We start from the raw sequence: 19131 nt of genomic DNA on the forward strand, positions 1-19131 counted from the left end.
TGTGGTTCTTTCCAAAGCACTCTTTCTCTTCCACTGTTCATTTAAAGCTGCAGGGTGAGAGACTTTCCTTCCCTTCTTGTGTTCAAACACGCTGGCAGGCCTATGGTTCTACTAACCACTCTTAAATTAGAGGCAATCCGAAGGTTTCTTTAAGTCACAAATCACAGTTTCAATTCAATAATTTGAATGCCCCATATTGTAGAACAAGCAAATCTCTGAACTCAATTTATTTTTTATTTTATTATTTATTTATTTATTTATTTATTTATTTATTTATTTATTTTTAAAGATTTTATTTATTTATTCATGAGAGACACACAAAGAGAGGCAGAGACACAGGCAGAGGGAGAAGCAGGCTCCCTGTGGGGAGCCCGATGTGGGACTCGATCCTTGGACCCAGGATCATTCCCTGAGCTGGAGGCAGACGCTCAACCGCTGAGCAACCCAGGTGCCCCAACAGTTGTGGGGTTTTACTGGGAGACTTTCATGCTGGCCCTTTCTGACTTTGACTACCCCAACACAGGCAGTGCCTTCCTTGGGGTTTATTTTATTTTATTTTATTTTATTTTATTACTATTTTATAGATTTTTTTTTAATTGGAGTTCAATCTGCCAACATATAGCATAACACCCTGTGCTTATCCCGCCTTGGGGTCAATTTTAGTACCCATTCAACTTCTGTTCCTCAGCCATCTCTGTGACAGTCATCCCTTGCTTGCTGGTTGGAAGCATCCTGAGTGTAGTCCAGGGCTTCAGATTCCTCAGGGCTGTGTCAAGCTCTCAAAGGAAACAAATCCCTCTCACTAGGCTGGAGATGAGAAGGTAGCACGCCTCTCCTTCCTCCTTGGGGTGCATTGGATTCAGAGCATGGCGGCTCTCTCCAGAGAGAGCTTGTCACTAATTTAACCTTCACAAACCCCTCCCTACTCTTTTGGTACCCTCAAAACGGGTGGGGAGTTTCAACAGAGGAGAAGCTGACTTTTAGATCTTTCCTGTAAAGTGTCCCATTTTTGTTCATCTCAAGATTTACCTTGGTAACTGATACCTAACCTGACTGGGCATCTCCGTCACATCATATAAGTTAACAAGATAGCACAACTGCCATACTACGTGGTGAGTGCAGGGCATGAGGTCTGTGCATGTGGCCATCAGGAGAACAAAGAAAAGGGACCACATCACCCAAATGGAGGGCAAATGGTCCAGGGGATCCTGGAAAAGGTAACTCCTGATTTGATTCTTCCTTCGTGAAAATTCAATAAATCTCTTTCCCTCAGTTATATCAAGATATCATTGACATGCAGCACACTGTTAAGTTTAGGGTATACATTGCAATGATATGACTTCTAGATACTGTGAAATGATTACTATAGTTAAGTTTCATGGGCATCCATCATCTCATACAGATATAGAAAAAGGCAAAAGAAAAAATATCTTTTTTCCAGGTGATGAGAACTCGTAGGATTTACTCTCTTAACAATTGTCTGTCCCATCCCTGGGACTTATTTATCTTTTAACTGGTCCTTTGTACCTTTTGACCCCCTCCTGCTAAGTCCCCTCCCCCTCCATCCTGCCTCTGGAAACCACAAGTATGGCCTTTTTTTCTGTGAGTTTGGGTTTTGTTGTTTTGTTTTTAGAATCCACATATAAGTGAGATCATACAGTATTTGTCTTTTTCTGTCTGATTTATTTCTCTTAGCATAATGTCCTCAAAGTCCAGCCGTGTCACAAATACCAAGATTTCCCCCTTTTCTAGGGCTGAATCATATTCCATTGTGTATACAAATGCCAGCACTTCTTTATCTATTCAGCCATCAGTGGGCACTTAGCTTGTTTCCATGCCTTGGCTATTGTCAATAATGCTGCAGTCAACATGGGGGTGCAGATATCTCTTCGACGTGGTGTTTTCATTTTCTTTGGGTATATTCCCAGAAGTGGCATTGCTGGATCATATGGCAGTTCTATTTTTAATTTTTTGAGGAGCATCCATACTGTTCTCCATGTTGGCTGCACCAATTCACATTCCCACCAAAGGTGCACAAAGGTTCCCTTTCCTCCATATCCTCACCAATATTTGTTATCTCTTGTCTTTTTTTTTTAAGAGAGAAAGAGAGAGCACATGTGCATAAGCGAGTCTTGGTGAAGCTAGGGGCGGGGCAGAGTAAGAGGGAGAGAGAGAATCTCAAGCAGGCTCCACACTCAGCACAGAGCCATACATGGGGTTCGATTCCATGACCCTGAGATCATGATCTGAGCCAAAATCAAGAGCTGGACGCTTAACCAACTGAGCTACCCAAGCACCGCATCTCTTGTCTTTTTGATGGTAAGTCATTTTAACAGACATGAGGTGATATCTCATGTGGTTTTGATTTGCATTTCCCTATTTGATTCTTTCTTAATGGATATACTGGAGTTATTAATGTGACAAATTTGGGGGGGAACTTTTTTGGAAGGAAGCATACTCAAGAAGATATCTCTATGCCAAGTACATTACATTTTTTGACAGATTCAAAAACCAAGATGATCACATACAAAGTCTTAGTGGGTTCTTTAACTTCCTCATTTAGTCTCTAAAGTTCCTATAAACTCATGAATGTAAATGTCACTGTAAAATCAGATACTCTACACTGTTACTGATTAATTGTGGAGATTTCTCACATTTCATTTATGCTAAGAATAATAAGCTTCATTTTCTAAAGGACAGTATGAGAATGGGCATTTATGGATTTAAAATATACTTTGACAATAACTGACCTTGGGAGTTGAGAGGTATGAATACTTTGAAATGATGATATCATTTAAAAAGTAGTTTAAATAGGATTTAATGTACCGTGAAACTGTAATTTTAAATTAATGAGTGTACCTAGTAAAAAGCTTTGTATTGATAAAGAATATGAAGAGTCAACTGAAATATTATAATTATCTTAATAGTTAAAGCATCTTATTAATATGTCAATTATTTTGACAGGTTTTTTGAGGGGGGCGAAAGGAAGACACTCTGTCTTTTAGCATCTTTATCATATCATTATAAATCATTTACCAAGTGCTCACACATGCATCAGCTGTGATGGATCACACAGTCAAAATGTACGCATCATCTGGGCTTTGAGGAAATTCTGACTGAATGCTTTAAAGCCACAATTATATGCCTAAAACTGGGTCTTAAAAATAAATAAATAAATAAATAAATAAATAAATAAATAAATAAATAAATAAATATAAACCTGGGTCTTGATTTGATCTGTGAAAACCTTCAAAGTCATTACCCAAAAAAGAAAAGACGACAGACATCTGGTCAATCCACTTTATTTTTACTTGCTAGTGTGTAATGAATGACCTTTGTATCCAGACATAATGGGAGGATACAAAAGGAAGAAAAGACAAGATTGCTATCCTGAAAGAAATTAAAATCAGCTTCAGCTGACATTTCACAGGACAATAAGACTTACAGATATATACTGAGTAGCACTGAGTAGCACATAACAACCTAGTGCAGAGTAAACCCACACAAAGGGACACCATCGGTGACCATGGCAGGGAGTGGAAGAAGGTGGTTGAGGCATACATCCTGTGGGGCGGAAGAGGCAATGGACCTGTGACCTGTGTTCTAGTCCTCCAAATATCAGTGTCTTATTGTGGACCTTGGGCAATTAAGTTCCACCTCTCCTGGCCTTGGCTTGATCAACACTACAAGAGAAGGTGAAGACTAGATGTTCTTCAAGGCCCAGCTATCACAATACAGGATTCTAAGGACAAGTGGGGAGAACTTGGACAAAGAGGATGTTACATGTAGGAGAAAGGACAAGCACAGAGCCACAAAGGTGGGGGAAAAAACTAGTTTTTTTGTGCGTGGGCAAGGTGCGTCGTGGGACAGTGAGAGCTTGCTTAACTATGGTAAAGATTCTGGGAAATGGGCAAGACAGAGCGCAAAGCTAGGTAAGGGACAATATGCAGGGGCCAAGCAGCAAAGGACATACTGTGTTTCCTGTGGTGGAAAGTCTGACTTATCTTCATGCTCCTCACCTCATTCTACAGTCGCGATGTCCTCTTGGAACCTTACTGCAATTCCTTCCCCAAACCCACACACCAGATAGAGTAAGAAGAAGGTGTAGTTACAGACGCTTTCTCTTTAGACCCGCACAAGCAGACCCCTTTTGTGTGCCAGGACGCCAAGAGCAGTTGCAGAAAAGATGGCGGTCAATCCGATCAGCCTCAGCAGGCCTGGCACAGAGGGCAAATGTCTCTCCAAGAAGGTCGTGGTGATGGGCTGCGCAGGGACATCCTGGGTTCAGAGAACATTCGGTATCAGTATAGGGCTTTACCCACTTTGCTCCAGAAATCCTTTGTTTCCTCCAGTTCTTTGAACATGATCTACTCTTGCCTACGTCAAGGCCATTAAATAGAGTGTACCTGCTGCTCATGGCATTCATCCCCATTCCCCACTAGGCCCTTGACTTAGCTAATCGTGACTCCTGGGGGAGCCTTTCCTTTGCCCTCAGGCCAACATGGCCTCTTCTTTTTACACCCTTGGCAAGTCTTCTTCATGACACCTGTACTTTCTGGTTATCATATGTCCTCCTCACATGTTGTTGCTCTGTGAAAGCACTGCCCTTAACATGGTGGCTGATCAGAGTAGGTGCACAGTAAATATTTGTTGAGTTGATGGGGCGCCTGGGTGGCTCAGTCAGTTAAGCACTTGCCTTTGGTTCAGGTCATGATCTCATGGTTCTGGAATTGAGTCCTGCATCAGACTCCCCTCTCAGTGGGGTGTCTGCTTCTCCCTCTCCCTCTGTTTCTCCCCACTCTTCATGCTCATGCTCTCTCTCTCTTTCTCTCAAATCAATAAAATCTTATAAATAAATAAATAAATAAATAAATAAATAAATAAATAAATATTTGTTGACTTGAATGAATCCATGGTCTACTCATCCCTCAGTCCCACATCTGACAGAAGCACAAGACAATGACTTGGACTGGCAGGGCTATTCTTATGGACTTCACATTGATAAAGGAATAACTTTGACCTTTTTGACTCTTGTCCTCTGCAATGCATTTCACTCTATCCTCTGTGTGTCCTTCCTTCCAATCAGGAAAGCTTCCTGGAGTTTTATTACAAAAATAATAGTGTGTATATTGAAAATGCTTTTCTAATCTAAATCTGCTCCATTTCATTTCACCCCTGGTTCCCTAGACAGGGGATGCTGACATAGCTTCCTTTCATTTCCTACCCCCTGTTGGTAATCACCAGGTTAGAGATTTATTCAGGAGGCATTTATTGAGTTCTTCATATGTTCTAGAACTCTCTGACCAGAATAAAAAAATGTATATTTTCATAATAATCTGCAAGGAATATGGCAGTCTATAGATTTATCAATTTCTTTTAAATCTCCCACCTCTGTCCTAACTCATGGTATCTTTTAATTTTAAAAGATATTTAACAAAAAAAGAATTTCCTTTTTTTTTTTTTTGAGAGAGAGAGAGAGGGAGAGAGAGAGGTAGAGGGACAGACGGAGAAGGAGAGAGAAAATCTTGAGCAGGCTCCACACCCAGCGAGAGCCGGATGCAGGGCTCGATCTCACGACCCTGAGATCATGACCTCAGCTGAAATCAAGAGTGGGATGCTTAATGAGTGAGATACCCAGGTATCTTTTTAAACATGCATGGGTTGAATCATTCAGAGAAAGGTATGTAAATATTACAAGTGGTTTTTTTCTGCAAATAATTGTTTTTAGAGAAAAGAGATTTAAATTCATGAAATAAAATATAACCTACCACTGATTCTGGTTCTGACTGCCAGATTTCATCCTCTGGGATCTTCCCCATGGCATGCAGGATCTGAAAAGAGTATTTTGGTGAATAACAAAAGTGGCACCATTTCCAGCTCATCTGCTCTTTAAATAAAGGACTAACTGATGACCTCTTAGGATATCCATTAAAAACATGAGGGGAAAAGCCAATGTAGTCCATTCAATCTTTAAAAGGCTGTAAAAGGTCTTTCATCCATGACATTTAAGAGCCTCCAACCATTAGGCTCGCCAAAGATTTTAGTAGTTGTAAGCATGCCTCAATAGGAATGAGATCATAGGGATTGTCAGGAAACATATAAATGAATTCTGAATCATAATAAAAACATGTTTGGTTCTATAATATTAGACCTAGGTTATCTCTCAAGTACATCTACAGGAATCTTTTGTCCCATGGGGTCTTTTTACCTTGGGTGACATGATAGGTATTTTCATCATTACTTTTGGGTTAAAGTGTTTGTTGCACCTGAGAGTACTATTAAAATGGTGTTTCATAGGTCTTCAGGAGTTGGCCTCCAGGATCTCAGACATCTTTGACCTGCTTGTAGGGCCCATGCGTTGCCTTTTTCCCCACAGTCTATGACCCGAGGTCTTACCTCTCGGGCCGCTCTCTCTCCAGCCTCCACAGCGCCCTCCATGTAGCCACTCCAGTGGGTGGCAGTCTCCGTGCCTGCAAAATAAATCCTGCCCACAGGCTGTCGTAGAACCCTGGAAACAAAAGCAAAGAGGTAAAAGTGGTCAGTCTCAGAGGGTGAGAAAAGAGCCTTCCTACAAAGACCAAGTCTGGTCGGATTCCTCTGATACTAAATTATCAGGAGTATGTTGGCAATTCTGGAATAGTGTTTATAGGTTCCTCCAGTTCTTGCATGATCCTTGTCACAGACAAGGAATAAAAGCTGAAGTCGGTCTCTGCACCAAGTGCTTACAAGATAGGGACTGACATTAGTGGAGTATGTATTTGCTTCAACTATGTGAAATGAGGGAGTACTTGGGCCTGGTCATGTCTAGTTCCTTTTATGGCTCACCAGCTCTAAGCACGGTGATACATGCCCCAGTTCCCTACCTGGTTATTCCACCAATGAACTTGGCAAATCAATTCCTCTCACTGAGCTCTGGATCCCCCATCTCTTAGAGGGCATGGTGCAATGATTTCTAAGGACTTTTCCATCAGTGACAGGTAACAAATCTGTGGATCTGACTCCTATAAAATTACCCCTCATTGGGGGCGCCTGGGTGGCCCAGTGGGTTATGTATCTGACCCTTGATTTCGGCTCAGGTCATGATCTCAAAGTCATGAAGTTGAGCCCTGAGTTGGGCTCCCCACTCAGCAGGGAGTCTGCTTGTCGTCCTCTGCTTCTCACCCTGTGCTTTCTCTCTCTCTCTCTCTCAAATAAATAAATAAATCTTAAACAAAGACTACTACTCACTGAGTGCTTACCTCTATCCTTGTTAAGAGTTTTGCTGCATGAAATTAACAGTTAGCATTTGTTGGATGCTGAGCACTCTTCGAAGAGCATTAATCCTCACCACAACCTTATGAGGTCAGTGCTGTATTAACCCCATTTTGTAGATGAGAATATGGAGCTACAGGGGCTATGATGTTGTGATGCACTGTCAAGACCCCCCCTTCAAGAATGAAGGATTTATTCTCAGCTACTGGGAGTGCTGCCAGAAGATGCCCTCAATGTCAGTCCTCTCTGGAGATTGTCTCTGCTGAAGAAAATGGCCTCACCTCAAGGTCATGCCTTCTTCCAGAGGCAGGAGAATTCAATGACTAATCATCATGGGGTGATAAAGGCTTAGACCCCCATGTTCCAACTTGGAACAACCCTTAAGGGCCATCCTAGCTCCAGAACTCCCTATGGGGTCAGTGGAGGCCTTCCCTGGAAGTACATCACAGTCTAATTCCTCCCTCTGCCCACTCTTGCTTCCTTCCTCCCACCTCCACAACTATTCACACCAAGGGTTGTCTCGAGTACATATCCTGTGTGCTAATCTGTGTTTTGGACTCTGCTTCCTGGGGAATCTAATCAGCAACAAAGATAGTCATTCACTCTAGGTCGTGGCTAGTAAGTGGCAGAGCTGGTATTTGAATCCAGGCCATTTGACTCCAGCACCCACAGTCCTTTGTTTTTTTAAGATTTATTTATTAGAGAGAGAGAGAGAGAGAGAGAGAGAGAGAGAGAGATCATGAGTTGGGAAGGGGCAGAGGGAGAGAATCTTCAAGCAGACTCCCTGCTGAGTGTGGAGCCCAACGTGGGGCTCGACCCCACGAACCATGAGATCATGACCTGAGCCGAAGTCAAGAGTTGGATGCTTAACTGACTGAGCCCCCCAGGGCACTCCAAGCACCCACAGTCTTAACCAGTTAGTTACTCTTCCTCCCTCTATCAAATTATTTAATCTTTTTAAGGAGCTCCATGGCATAGCTACTATTATCATTATCTCATTTTACACATGAGGAAACCAGCTCAAAGAAATGTGTGCTGACTTGTCAAGAGCCACTTCTAGAAAATAGCAGAGCTAGGATTTGAACTAGGTCTAGAAGATGTCAAGGTCTGTTTTATCCTCTGTGCTTTGCCTTATGTACCATCATCACTAGTTAGCAAAGAGTGCTCAAAAGCTATATAAAGGGACAGAAATGGACTGCACTTGGCTTCTAAGAGGGGTGGTTTGTTGTTGCTCTGACAAAAATACCATAAGGGAAACACTGTTACCATGTCATTATTCATCTTATCTCAGGTTTCCTTTATATCAAGTAAGGGATGCGGATGTCTGGAGTGAACACCCAAGCTCTATCTTGGTCACCACTGAACACCGCCAAACTTTTCATCAGAAAAACAAATGGGCTTGCTTCAACTGGTGGCTTCTCCTTTACTGGGCCTCACTGTAGCCATTAAGAATTAAAAAGGGATGGAAAATAGAAGGGAAGATATTATAGAATATTAAATACTGCCAAAAATACATGTAATAATCTGGAATGATCCATAGTCAGCATTGCCTGGAGAGCCTAGGGATATTCAGGAAAGATGCCATGCAAAAGAAGGTAAATTTGCTTTCTTCAAGTTCATCAAATGTTGCTTTCATCAAATGAGGGCTTTTTTCTTTTCTTATAAGATTCTATCTATCTATCTATCTATCTATCTATCTATCTATCTATCTAGTGAAAGAGAGTGCTAGCAGGGGCAGGGGGCAGAGGGAAAGGAAGAGAGAGAATCTCAAGCAGACTCTGCCCTAAGTCCCTCACGCGGGGCTCGACCGCATGACGCTGGCCCAAAATCAAGAGTAGGCGCTTAACCCACTGAGCCACCCAGGTGCCTGTGCATGTTCACTTTCTGCAAATCGAGGGAACTAAAACCAAAATGGAAACCTCTGGAAGGCCTGGCCAAAGCCTAGAATTAAACATTAGATAAGAAAATAAAGGTATAGAGAACTAGTTACGCAAACAATTGGAACATAAAAATGTAAAAACTCAGAATCAGTTTCAGACAAAGAGATATTTTTCCACGACTTGTCATATGTAAATTTTCCCTTGGGGCGAAAAATGTCCAACAGCTAGAGAAGAAAAATCCCTGCCTCCTCTTTTGCAAGCAAGTGAGCAGACAGTATATATTTGCAAAAAGGAGATTTCCATGTATATTTCTCATGGCTTGATGGAGTAAAATATTTCTTTATGTGTTTCACTGCTTAATCACTACAATTAGTTTTTCTGTATACACAGAAGTTAAATTCCTTAAGAAGTGTATGTTTATTTCTTAACTAAGGCACCATCAATACTGTCCTTTGTCTTCATCTGGAAACAGAGCATTTTCTCTGTATTTTCAGGGCCGTGAAAGTAACACTTTTTGCGGTACCTCAAACGTCATGAACCTGAAGGGTCAAGGGCAGCCCTGTGGCAGCCGGTCCTTGCTCAGTCCAGGAGTTATGTCACCAAGATATGCTGAGCTTAGTTCCTACCCTACAAATTGAAGCTGGTGATACAAAGCCTGACATATGTCCTTGGGGAGAAATAAAGATGAAACCAGGGCATTACCATGTCACCACCAACGCCCCATACGATAGGGTTTATATTGCTTCTGTCATGTGGCCAGGGTCAGGCTGATGCAGGGGAATCTCCTTTTTGCTCCCCACCATCCCAGTACCTGATAGACATTTTCTTGAAAAACCTTAAGGAACTGAGCATGAAACTTGCTATTCCGTGGTCAGAAATCCAATCGCATTGCAAAGCCAAAACCCAAAAGGATTGCTCCGACTGGCTTTTCTTTGTTGAAAGGGTAAGTTTTGTATTCCTGAATGTGTTACATTAGGCAAAGTATCCTATTTACCTTTCTGATTGTCCATTCAATCCCCAACATTAGCCAGAGCCCAGTCATGCAGAACTTTCCCCTAGACATCCCATAAACTTGAAGGATTTCAAGTTCATAATGTTCCATGTGCCCACGGTGCATTCTCCAATACCTTTCTCTGCCTTCTACACTCCTCAGGTGGTATGTGTCTTATGCAGCCTTCTTCGATTTCTCTTGGTGAGGCTAGCCCAGCATCCCTCCCCGGTCCCCACGGCATCTGTATGCCCATCTATTAGTGTACTTACCAGAGCACATTAGAGTCCATGTTTGCTGGCCTCTCTTCCCACCCCCACCCCAGCATCTTCACAGTGTTAGCTCCTTCGTAGCAGGGAGGAATTTTCTCAGTATGGAAGTTTCCAGCACAATGCTTGGCAAAGGGTTGGCACTTAGCCAATAAGTCCCGAATGAAGCAATTACTATGGACGTATTCTATAATCAGCATATCCCAAAATGAGCTTAATGACCCAGGAGCTAATCGGGTGGTGCTCTTTAGTCCCAGAATGTTCTGTTACGTGGTATTTTGCCATCTTCAGGAAGATAAGGAAAGTGTTCACCAAAATCATTGTGTATCTTCTGACAAGCAGGTTTTAATCCTTCTTATGACTGATTTTTGTGGACAGACTGATCATCCACCTATATTCACCCATACTTTCTTTTTATTGTATACTCCCAACAGACTTTTCCTCACTACCCTACATTTCCTATTTTATTTAGATTGAGCTGTTGGCATTAAATTATTGTTTGGCTTAGTATTACTATAACGGTCATAACAATTACAGCTAGATCATCAATCCATGCCTTGTTGTCATCAAACACAATTATCTAAACACCAATGAGTCCTACTTGGATGCACAATGCTGTTAATGCTAAAAGCCATTGAATTGTGCACTTTGGGTGAACTGTATCGTATGTGAATTATATCTCAGGAAAAGCATTTCAAAAAAAAAACCCTCAGGCACCACGGTGGCTCAGTCGGTTAAGCATCTGACTCTTGGTTTTGGCTCAGGTTGTAATCTCAGGGTCATGAGCTCAGCACGGAGTCAGCTTGAGGTTTCTCCCACTCCCTCTGCTCCTCCCCATGCTCATGTTCTAAATAAATAAATAAATAAATAAATAAATAAATAAATAAAATCTTTATTTAAAAACCCTCATGTTGGGGATCGCTGGATGGCTCAGCAGTTTGGTGCCTGCCTTCAGCCCAGGGCATGATCCTGGAGACCCAGGATCGAGTCCCACGTCAGGCTCCCTGCATGGAGCCTGCTTCTCCCTCTGCCTGTGTCTCTGCCTCTCTCTCTCTCTCTCTCTCTCTCGTGTGTCTCTCATGAATAAATAAATAAAATCTTTAAAAATAAATAAATAAATAAATAAAAATAAAAACCCTCATGTTGTCATTAACATACTGGTTATTATCCTTTGTATGCCATCTTGTGTTTTCTCATACATTTGCTAAAGAAAATGAAGTCCAGAGAGAAGCAACCTGTCCAGGATGACAAAGTTGGTTATTGGTAGAATCAGGACTGTACCCAAGTCCCTGCACTCCCAGTCTAGAATTCATATTGAAGAACCACTATATGTCTGAAATAGAGCCTTACTATCCTGATATTTTCAAAGATACGTGTTTGGGAGGTCAGTGTCTTTAGTAATAAATTTCTAAGAAATTCTGACTTGAGGATTGCTTTTTTAAAAAGAGATTTCAATTATTTACTCATGAGAGACACACAGAGAGAGGCAGAGACATAGGCAGAGGGAGAAGAAGGCTCCCTGTGGGGAGTCTGATATGAGACTTGATCCCAGGACCCCCGGATCATGCCCTGACCTAAAGACAGACACTCAACCACTGAGCCACCCAGGTGCCCTGAGGATTGCTTTTTAATACTATACCCATGTTGACACTTCTACAGTTATTATTTATTTATTTATTTATTTATTTATTTATTTATTTTATTTATTTATTTATTTATGAGAGCATGCACAAGCATGGGGAATGGGCAAAGGAGAGGGAAAAGCAGAATCTCTGTTACACAGAACTCTAAGATCTTGACCTGAGCAGAAGGCAGACACTTACCTGACTGAGCCATCCAGGCTCCTGTACAGTTCTTTTTTTTTTTAATATTTATGTATTTGATAGAGAGCACGCATGAGAGTGAGGGAAGGGGTAGAGGGAGAGGGGGGAGAGAGAGAGTCTCAAGCAGACTCTACACTGAGTGCAGAGCCCAACATGGGACTCAATCTCACAACCCATGAGATCACAACCTGAGCTAAAACCAAGAGTTGGACGCTTAACCCACTGAGCCACCCAGTGCCCCTACAATTTCATTTTAAGGAAATTTTACTAAGCTCTGAACTCACTATAAAGATCATTCTTCTGACAATATAAGGAAACCCTCTGACTACCTAAATTCCTATTCTTATGTGGCAACCTTTGTGGGTTATATTGATTAGGATTGTTCCTTCAGAAGAATTCAGAGTGCAAGGCACCCATCATGGTGCAGAATTATAAAGACTTCACTCTGGAAATTCATAAGATATAAAGGAAATTGGGGACTTCTTTCTTTCTTTCCTCCCTCCCTTTCTCTTCCTTCCTTCCTTCCTTCCTTCCTTCCTTCCTTCCTTCCTTCCTTCCTTCTTTCTTTCTTTCTTTCTTTTTTTTTCTTTCTTTCTTTCTTGTATATACAAAAAATATATAAAAAAGAGGGAGAAGAGCTCAATGAATTCATTTAGAGTTTGGATTCAGGTTCAGGGAATTTCAATAAGAGCTTTACATGATTTTACTCTACCTTCCATATTGAGTCATGATCCCAGGGGGAAAGTAGGTGGTGTAGCAGCCCCCGGAGTACTGCTCCTCGCACCAGTTCTTCTCTTCGTAGTGTACGGGCTACAAGAGAGAATGACAAAAACTCAAAAAAGATGCAAATGAAGGTATCCAGTATAAAATAAATCAAACACAGCCTGGTGGGCTTCATATTAAAGAACCAATATACGTCTTAAATAGACCCTTATTATTAGCTGGATATTACTTTAGGCAAGTAAATGTCCTTGGTAAGAAACTTCAAAGAACTTTTAACTGGAGAAAGTTCTCTCACTTGGTTCATTCATGTCTCAGGAACCGTTGATGAACTGCAGTTGTCTCATTCCACTTTTTAACTGGTATTACCGTTTTTTAAGGATTATTTTATTTATTCATAAGAGACACACAGAGAGAGGCAGAGACATAGGCAGAGGGAGAAGCAGGCTCCCCACAGGGGAGAAGCCTGCTTCTCCCTCTCCCTCTGCCTGCCACTCCCCCTGCTTGTGTTCTCTCTCTCTCTCTGTCAAAAAAATAAATAATCTTTAAAAAGGTAACTAAAATAAGCTTTATCATTTAGTTTTATATTGAAACAAAAATCAACATGGCAAGTTTTAAGAGAAAAATGTCAACTTAAAAACAGATATTGAAAAAATGTTTTGTCTAAAAAGCATGTAGTCACATAAGGCATGTTGGACAGTTGTGTGAAATGCATCCTATTTTCAAAGCACAAGGCCCTACTTGAGGGGTGTCAGTGGGTCCCGGTCACTGGTGGTCTTGCCACATCTCATGTGAAGCCCTCTTCCCTCTGCATCTGAGGGCAACAACCACTTTGGGAGCCCTTGTCCCTGGCTGTTTCCAGCCACTCAGGAGAGAGGATGGACTTCATCTTTCCCCTTTCCCTGCTCCCTGGGCTTGCTTCTTTCCACATGATAAACGCTGAAGCAAGAATAAAACAAGTGCTTCTCTTAGTGCCAGGAGCAAACAAGGAAAGCAACAGATAATTTTTATCAACCTCAGTGAATCATCCACATCCTTCTTTGAAAAAGAGATTTTCCCACATTAAAAATGCTCAGCTGTTTTGGAATTTTAGAGCAACCTCTTTCCCCTCCAACTGGGGTTCCCCAAACAACCATCTTACAGGTTGCTGGAGGGATCTCAGTGACACCCTGCTTCAGCCTGAGAACGTCTCAGAACAGAACAAGAAAGCTTGAGTATTTCCCAGGGTGAAGTATCCAGAACAGCATTTTAAAACAGAAAACCAGGGGCGCCTGGGTGGCTGAGTAGGTTAAGCACCTGCCTTTGGCTCAGGTCCTGTTCCTGAGGTCCTGCGATCCAGTCCAGGATCTGGCTCTCTGCTCAGCCGGGAGTCTGCTTCTCCCTCTCCCTTTCCCTGCCCCTCCCCCTGCTTGTGCTCACACACTCTCTCTCTAATAAACCAATAAAATCTTTGGGAAAAAAAAAAAAAACAGAAAAAACAGTCATTTTTAACAGATGTGAACTGATTTTATTTTGGTGTGTGTATATTTATAGTTTTGCTATTCCACTTGCACTACCCTCGAGCCGAGATCTAGGCTATGCTTATATTTAAACTTGCTGAAGGGTCTATAAAAGCACACACAGAAAAATGAAACAAAACACATTCTTCGTTATTCTTATGCTTCTCTCCAGAGCAATCAGTCACTCTCATTCATTTGCTGAAAAGGAACTCCGAAAATCCTCAAGTTCACCTACATCATGTGCAGTGGGGGGGACGGGTCTGTGGGGCAGGGTATCTTGCTTTAAAAGAATGAGCCTAGATGACACACTGAAAAGCTACAACGATCTGAATGGGAGGGACTAAGCTACTGTGAAGCTGAGCAAGCTAAGTGTGGGAGTAATAAGATTAAGCCATGTAGCTGCTCAACTAGGTCGTGATGGGCACTGCAACGATTTGGATTTAAGAGGCTTAACAAGTTAAACACTCTTAGCTCCCTCATTAGATTTTTCTCATGCTTTAACCGCTCACTTGTCCGTGGGTCTCCCTTGTCTTCAAAATGCTTCATGGATAACAGGATTTAATAATCGCTTTCAAAAGGTGATTTAATCCATGTTCAAATGTTGAAACCCCAGCAGTCTGGTGCATGTAACAAGAACACGAATTCATTGCTTTAAATATGGACGAGGTGGGGTGATTATGTCTGCTGATGAAGGGTGCACTGGGCTCTCTGAAGGTCGCCAATGTCCCTCCCCCCCCGCCCCCCCCCTGGTCGATCCCACCCCATCCTGCCTTTAACCACCTGGGTGGGGTGGGGGCTACTACTCGTGTAACTGGCAAATCACAGTGTCCTCATCCTCAGGCTACTTCTGAAGGTATCTGTGAAACTCAGGTGGCAGGGCTCAACCTGAGCCAGTCACACCCCTAATGCTCAAGGGTAAAACAAAGGAAAAAGGGATGTGCAGGAGAGGGACAGGCCACCCGATTTTTACCTCTGAGAGGGTGGACAGTGGGGTGGGTGTTAGGGAATGCTTATATGTTACATCAACAATGTAAACATGCAAATCTCATCATTTTATAAGATTGGTGAGAGAAAACTCTTTGCCTTCCCATACTGGCTGCTAGGATCCGGGGTCTCACCAGGGGTAGCAGAAGCTTTACTCTTTTGCCCTCTGACAGAGGTGGGAGTGGAGTGGCCTAATGTTCCACTCCAGGAAAAGCTCTGAACTCAGGGACAAGTGTAGCATCGCCAGCAACACAAGAGTGTTACAGGATTCCTTTTTTTTAATTATTTATTTATTTATTTATTTTGAGAGAGAGAGAGAGAGTGCAAGAGCAAGCAGGGGGAAGGGGCAGGGAGAGAGGGAGAAGCAGACACCCTGTTAATCAGGGACCCAATGTAGGACTTGATCCCAGGACCCCGGGATCATGACCTGAGTGGTAGGCAGACACCTAACCGACCAAGCCTCCCAGGTGCTCCGATGTTGTGGGATTCTTGAGCTGCCACAGCTGCAATCAAGACCTATGTTCTTTGGGATAGCTTGTAAGTTGACCAGCCCTCTGTAGGCCCCTCTGAGAATATGTCAGAGAAAACATGAGCTCTAGAACCCTACTTGCATGAGCCTATCCCTGGGACCCCCTTGAGGACAAAACCAGGGGTCTCTCTCTTGGGAAAGAGATGAAATGCAGTCTTACCTGCAAAGCTTCTTGGGAACCCAGGACTTTTGCATAGAGCTCACAAAGTTTCTTCATCCTACAGAAGAGAAAGACAAAAGGGCAAATGAAGAAAGAAGAGAAGTAAAAGAGGCTCCCATCCCTTCATTCAAAGACCCTGTGAGCTACTGCTTCTACTTGCCATTTCATTTTAATTTTTCAAAAACAGGGCACTATGTTCTATTTTGAATGTCTTAAGTCTATGTGGTCACCAACAGTATTAAGGAAGAGAAAGTGACACATGGTGGGCATCACTGGGCTCACTCGGCAATTTGTTCATTCATTTAAGAAAACATTGTGTCAGTCCGCTAAGGGCTAGAGATTCGGGGGGCATCCGGATGTGATCCTTGCTTCCCCTCTGCCTCCCACCACCCCAGACAATGGATGGAGTGGAAAGAGAAAAGGGCAGGAAAAGCTTTGAATTCTGCTTCTGCCTCCTAAGTACTATGAGATCTTGAGCAGGTTACTTAAGCTCTCTGAGCCTTAGTTTTATCAACCAAGTGGTATGTTTTTTTTTTTTTTCTTTCGTGACGTAAAACAGTGTAGTCCTCAGACCACCATCAGGCAGCAGCAACATCAACCTGGGAACTTGTGAGAAATGCAAATTCTCGGGCCCCGCCCCAGACCTGCTGATTCAGAAAGAGCAGTGGCAGAGAGATGTGTTTTCCCAAAGCTTCCAGGTGATTCTCAAGTCTGAGAACCAACCAGACAAAAACCTCCTACCTTCATGGATCTTAATAGTCCAGTGGCAATTTTTTTTTTAGGTGAGTGGCCCCATCTAGACCTCCATAACCTCTGGCCAAGCACAGCAGTGGCGATGGTCACAGAGAAGCATGGTAATGGAGAGGAAGGAATGTGCCATAATGTGATTAAGAGGCTCTGAGTTGGTAAATATGCATCTGTGGTGGTGTGGGAATAAGTAGCTGGGAGTGGTGAATGCTGACTTCTGGAAGAAATTGCCACCTCCAGAGAAGCTCGTCCCTCTGTACCTATCACCTGTTAATTGTTATGCTTCACTCATGCAGGATAGTTGCAGACTGCCCTGCCATGCAGTCATCTTTCTACCTGGTTATCTCTTTCCTAAGTACATTTTCAGCCCCTGGGCTATGTCTATTTTTGTATTCAATATAGCTCCTTGCATGGTATCCTATGTACAATAAGCGCAATAAATATTAATTTGAACACTCGGTTCTTAAATTATTGGCACTGTGCCTTTATAAAAGACCCTTATATTTAACATAGCAGACACGTAGCATTGGCAGTACACAGGTTATTAGGCAGTCTTCAAGTTAAAAAGTTAAGTAAAATGGAAAGGTGGGCAAGGAGGCAGAAAAGCAGGAAAGAAGAAAGAAGAGGCACTTTTCTCCATACCTTTCATCTTTGGTAAGACGTGCCAGTTTTCTGGCTTTGTGGGCAAGGATAAATCTAAAACATACAAATCAGAAAAAGGGGGAAATTAACAGCTGCTTTCATCCTGGCCCCCTTGTCTACAGCTACAACATGTGCCTGGAGTACAAATTAAAAGTCAACCAGAAGAAACAAATCAAATGCTAGTTTATTTCGTTCAGTGTTTTACTCTTTATCTGCTACATTCTTGATAATACGAAGATACTAAGATCATACTATGGTTGATCCACCTTCCCCCACCCCCCTATGGCTGATGGCCAACAAGAATGAGTCCTTGGTCTCAAATGCTCACCTAAGGGGGTCATCCAGCCCTTGCTCTTTGGTTCTGTCTCCACGATGGTGTCTTGTTAGTGTCTGGTCTTCTAAAATATGCCTGCATTTCTAGCTCTATGATTGCCTTCAACTTAATACCTGGCTTTTATCTCCACAGATGGCTCTCTCAGAAATCAGTTTGTATATATCTTAGGGCCCATCTCAATTTTGGTTGTTTCAGGTAACCACCAGTCTGGGCCAGGTTCTGACCCCCAAGACATCCCCGATCTGTGCTGGTTTTCCCTGCCAAGCTGAGAATGGGGCCGGCCTTGGCTCCTCTCTGGCAGGACTCAGAAAATCTCAGCATCCCACATAATTACTATTGATGCCCACACAGGATCCACAAGAAGCCCTTTTGGTAAAACACCCTAAATCATCTTTATGTTATGCTTTTCCACAAAAGACAGCTCACCAAAATATATCTACCTCTAGCACCAAATATGAAGCAGAAAACTGATACAACAAATTTTAAAATGGTAGTGGTATTCTACTTCCACTCTAAATATTTATCCATTGGAATACATTATTTTTTAAAGGCATTAATAACTTTTCTACTGCCAGATTTGGGGCACATCTATTAATAGCATGGGAAGATTTTTGTCAACACCGAATAGCAACCAACTCCCCAGAAGCGTGCCTTACCCCATTATGGCGGCATAGTTGCCATCAGGTTTGGTATCATCCAACGTGTAAGCAATTGGAGCTTCCTCTCCTTCGATAATCATGGTTCCACAGTAATCTTGGAAAACAGCCAAATGGAGAAAGATATTCATCACCCTATCAAACTATCCATAATAGTTACTGTGAAGCACACATTTTCAATTTAAGAAGCCCAGAGTCCAAATATAAGATGTTATACTCTAAATAATGAAGGCAAACCAAACCGATGTCAAAAGGAAGGGTGAGTAGCCAACATTTTGTGAAGGACCAAACTGTAGACGCCTCTCTGCACAGAATAAAGCAATGTGATTTATGAAGGAATCCAGGCCACAATTCAATACAATCTTGTTTTCCCCGTCAGTAAGACTCATGTCTCTTCCCACTTCCTCTTTCATAAGAAATCAGATAAAACCAAAGATGTGTAAAAAAAAATATATTAGTCTGTTATCGTGAAACAGCAGGGACTGAAAGTTCACATTTTATGAGGAACCACTTAGACTAAGCCAACTAGTTCCTGGTTTTCTGGAGACAGAGCAGAGAGCACATGATAACTAACCTCCACAGAGTCCCAACCCCTCATCTGTTAAATGATTTCCAAAACAACTCGGGCAACAACATCAGCTCATTCTGG

The 19131-nt window shown here is 42.3% G+C and overlaps 1 protein-coding gene across 1 annotated transcript in view; it reads right to left on the reverse strand.

The window, feature by feature from the left end:
* Positions 1 to 3286: 3286 nt before the first annotated feature.
* Positions 3287 to 19131, reverse strand: part of MAOB (monoamine oxidase B) — a 118454-nt gene continuing 102609 nt past the window's right edge. The window contains exons 9-15 of the mRNA XM_025468798.3: positions 18483 to 18579; positions 17493 to 17546; positions 16104 to 16161; positions 12924 to 13021; positions 6397 to 6508; positions 5769 to 5831; positions 3287 to 4278 (exon numbers count right to left, since the gene is read on the reverse strand). Coding sequence (XP_025324583.1) covers positions 4126 to 4278; positions 5769 to 5831; positions 6397 to 6508; positions 12924 to 13021; positions 16104 to 16161; positions 17493 to 17546; positions 18483 to 18579 — 635 coding nt within the window. The 3' untranslated portion in view covers positions 3287 to 4125. The remainder of the gene's footprint in view (positions 4279 to 5768; positions 5832 to 6396; positions 6509 to 12923; positions 13022 to 16103; positions 16162 to 17492; positions 17547 to 18482; positions 18580 to 19131) is intronic.

This window comes from Canis lupus, chromosome X (assembly GCF_003254725.2).
Source record: "Canis lupus dingo isolate Sandy chromosome X, ASM325472v2, whole genome shotgun sequence".
NCBI classification, from domain to species: domain Eukaryota; kingdom Metazoa; phylum Chordata; class Mammalia; order Carnivora; family Canidae; genus Canis; species Canis lupus.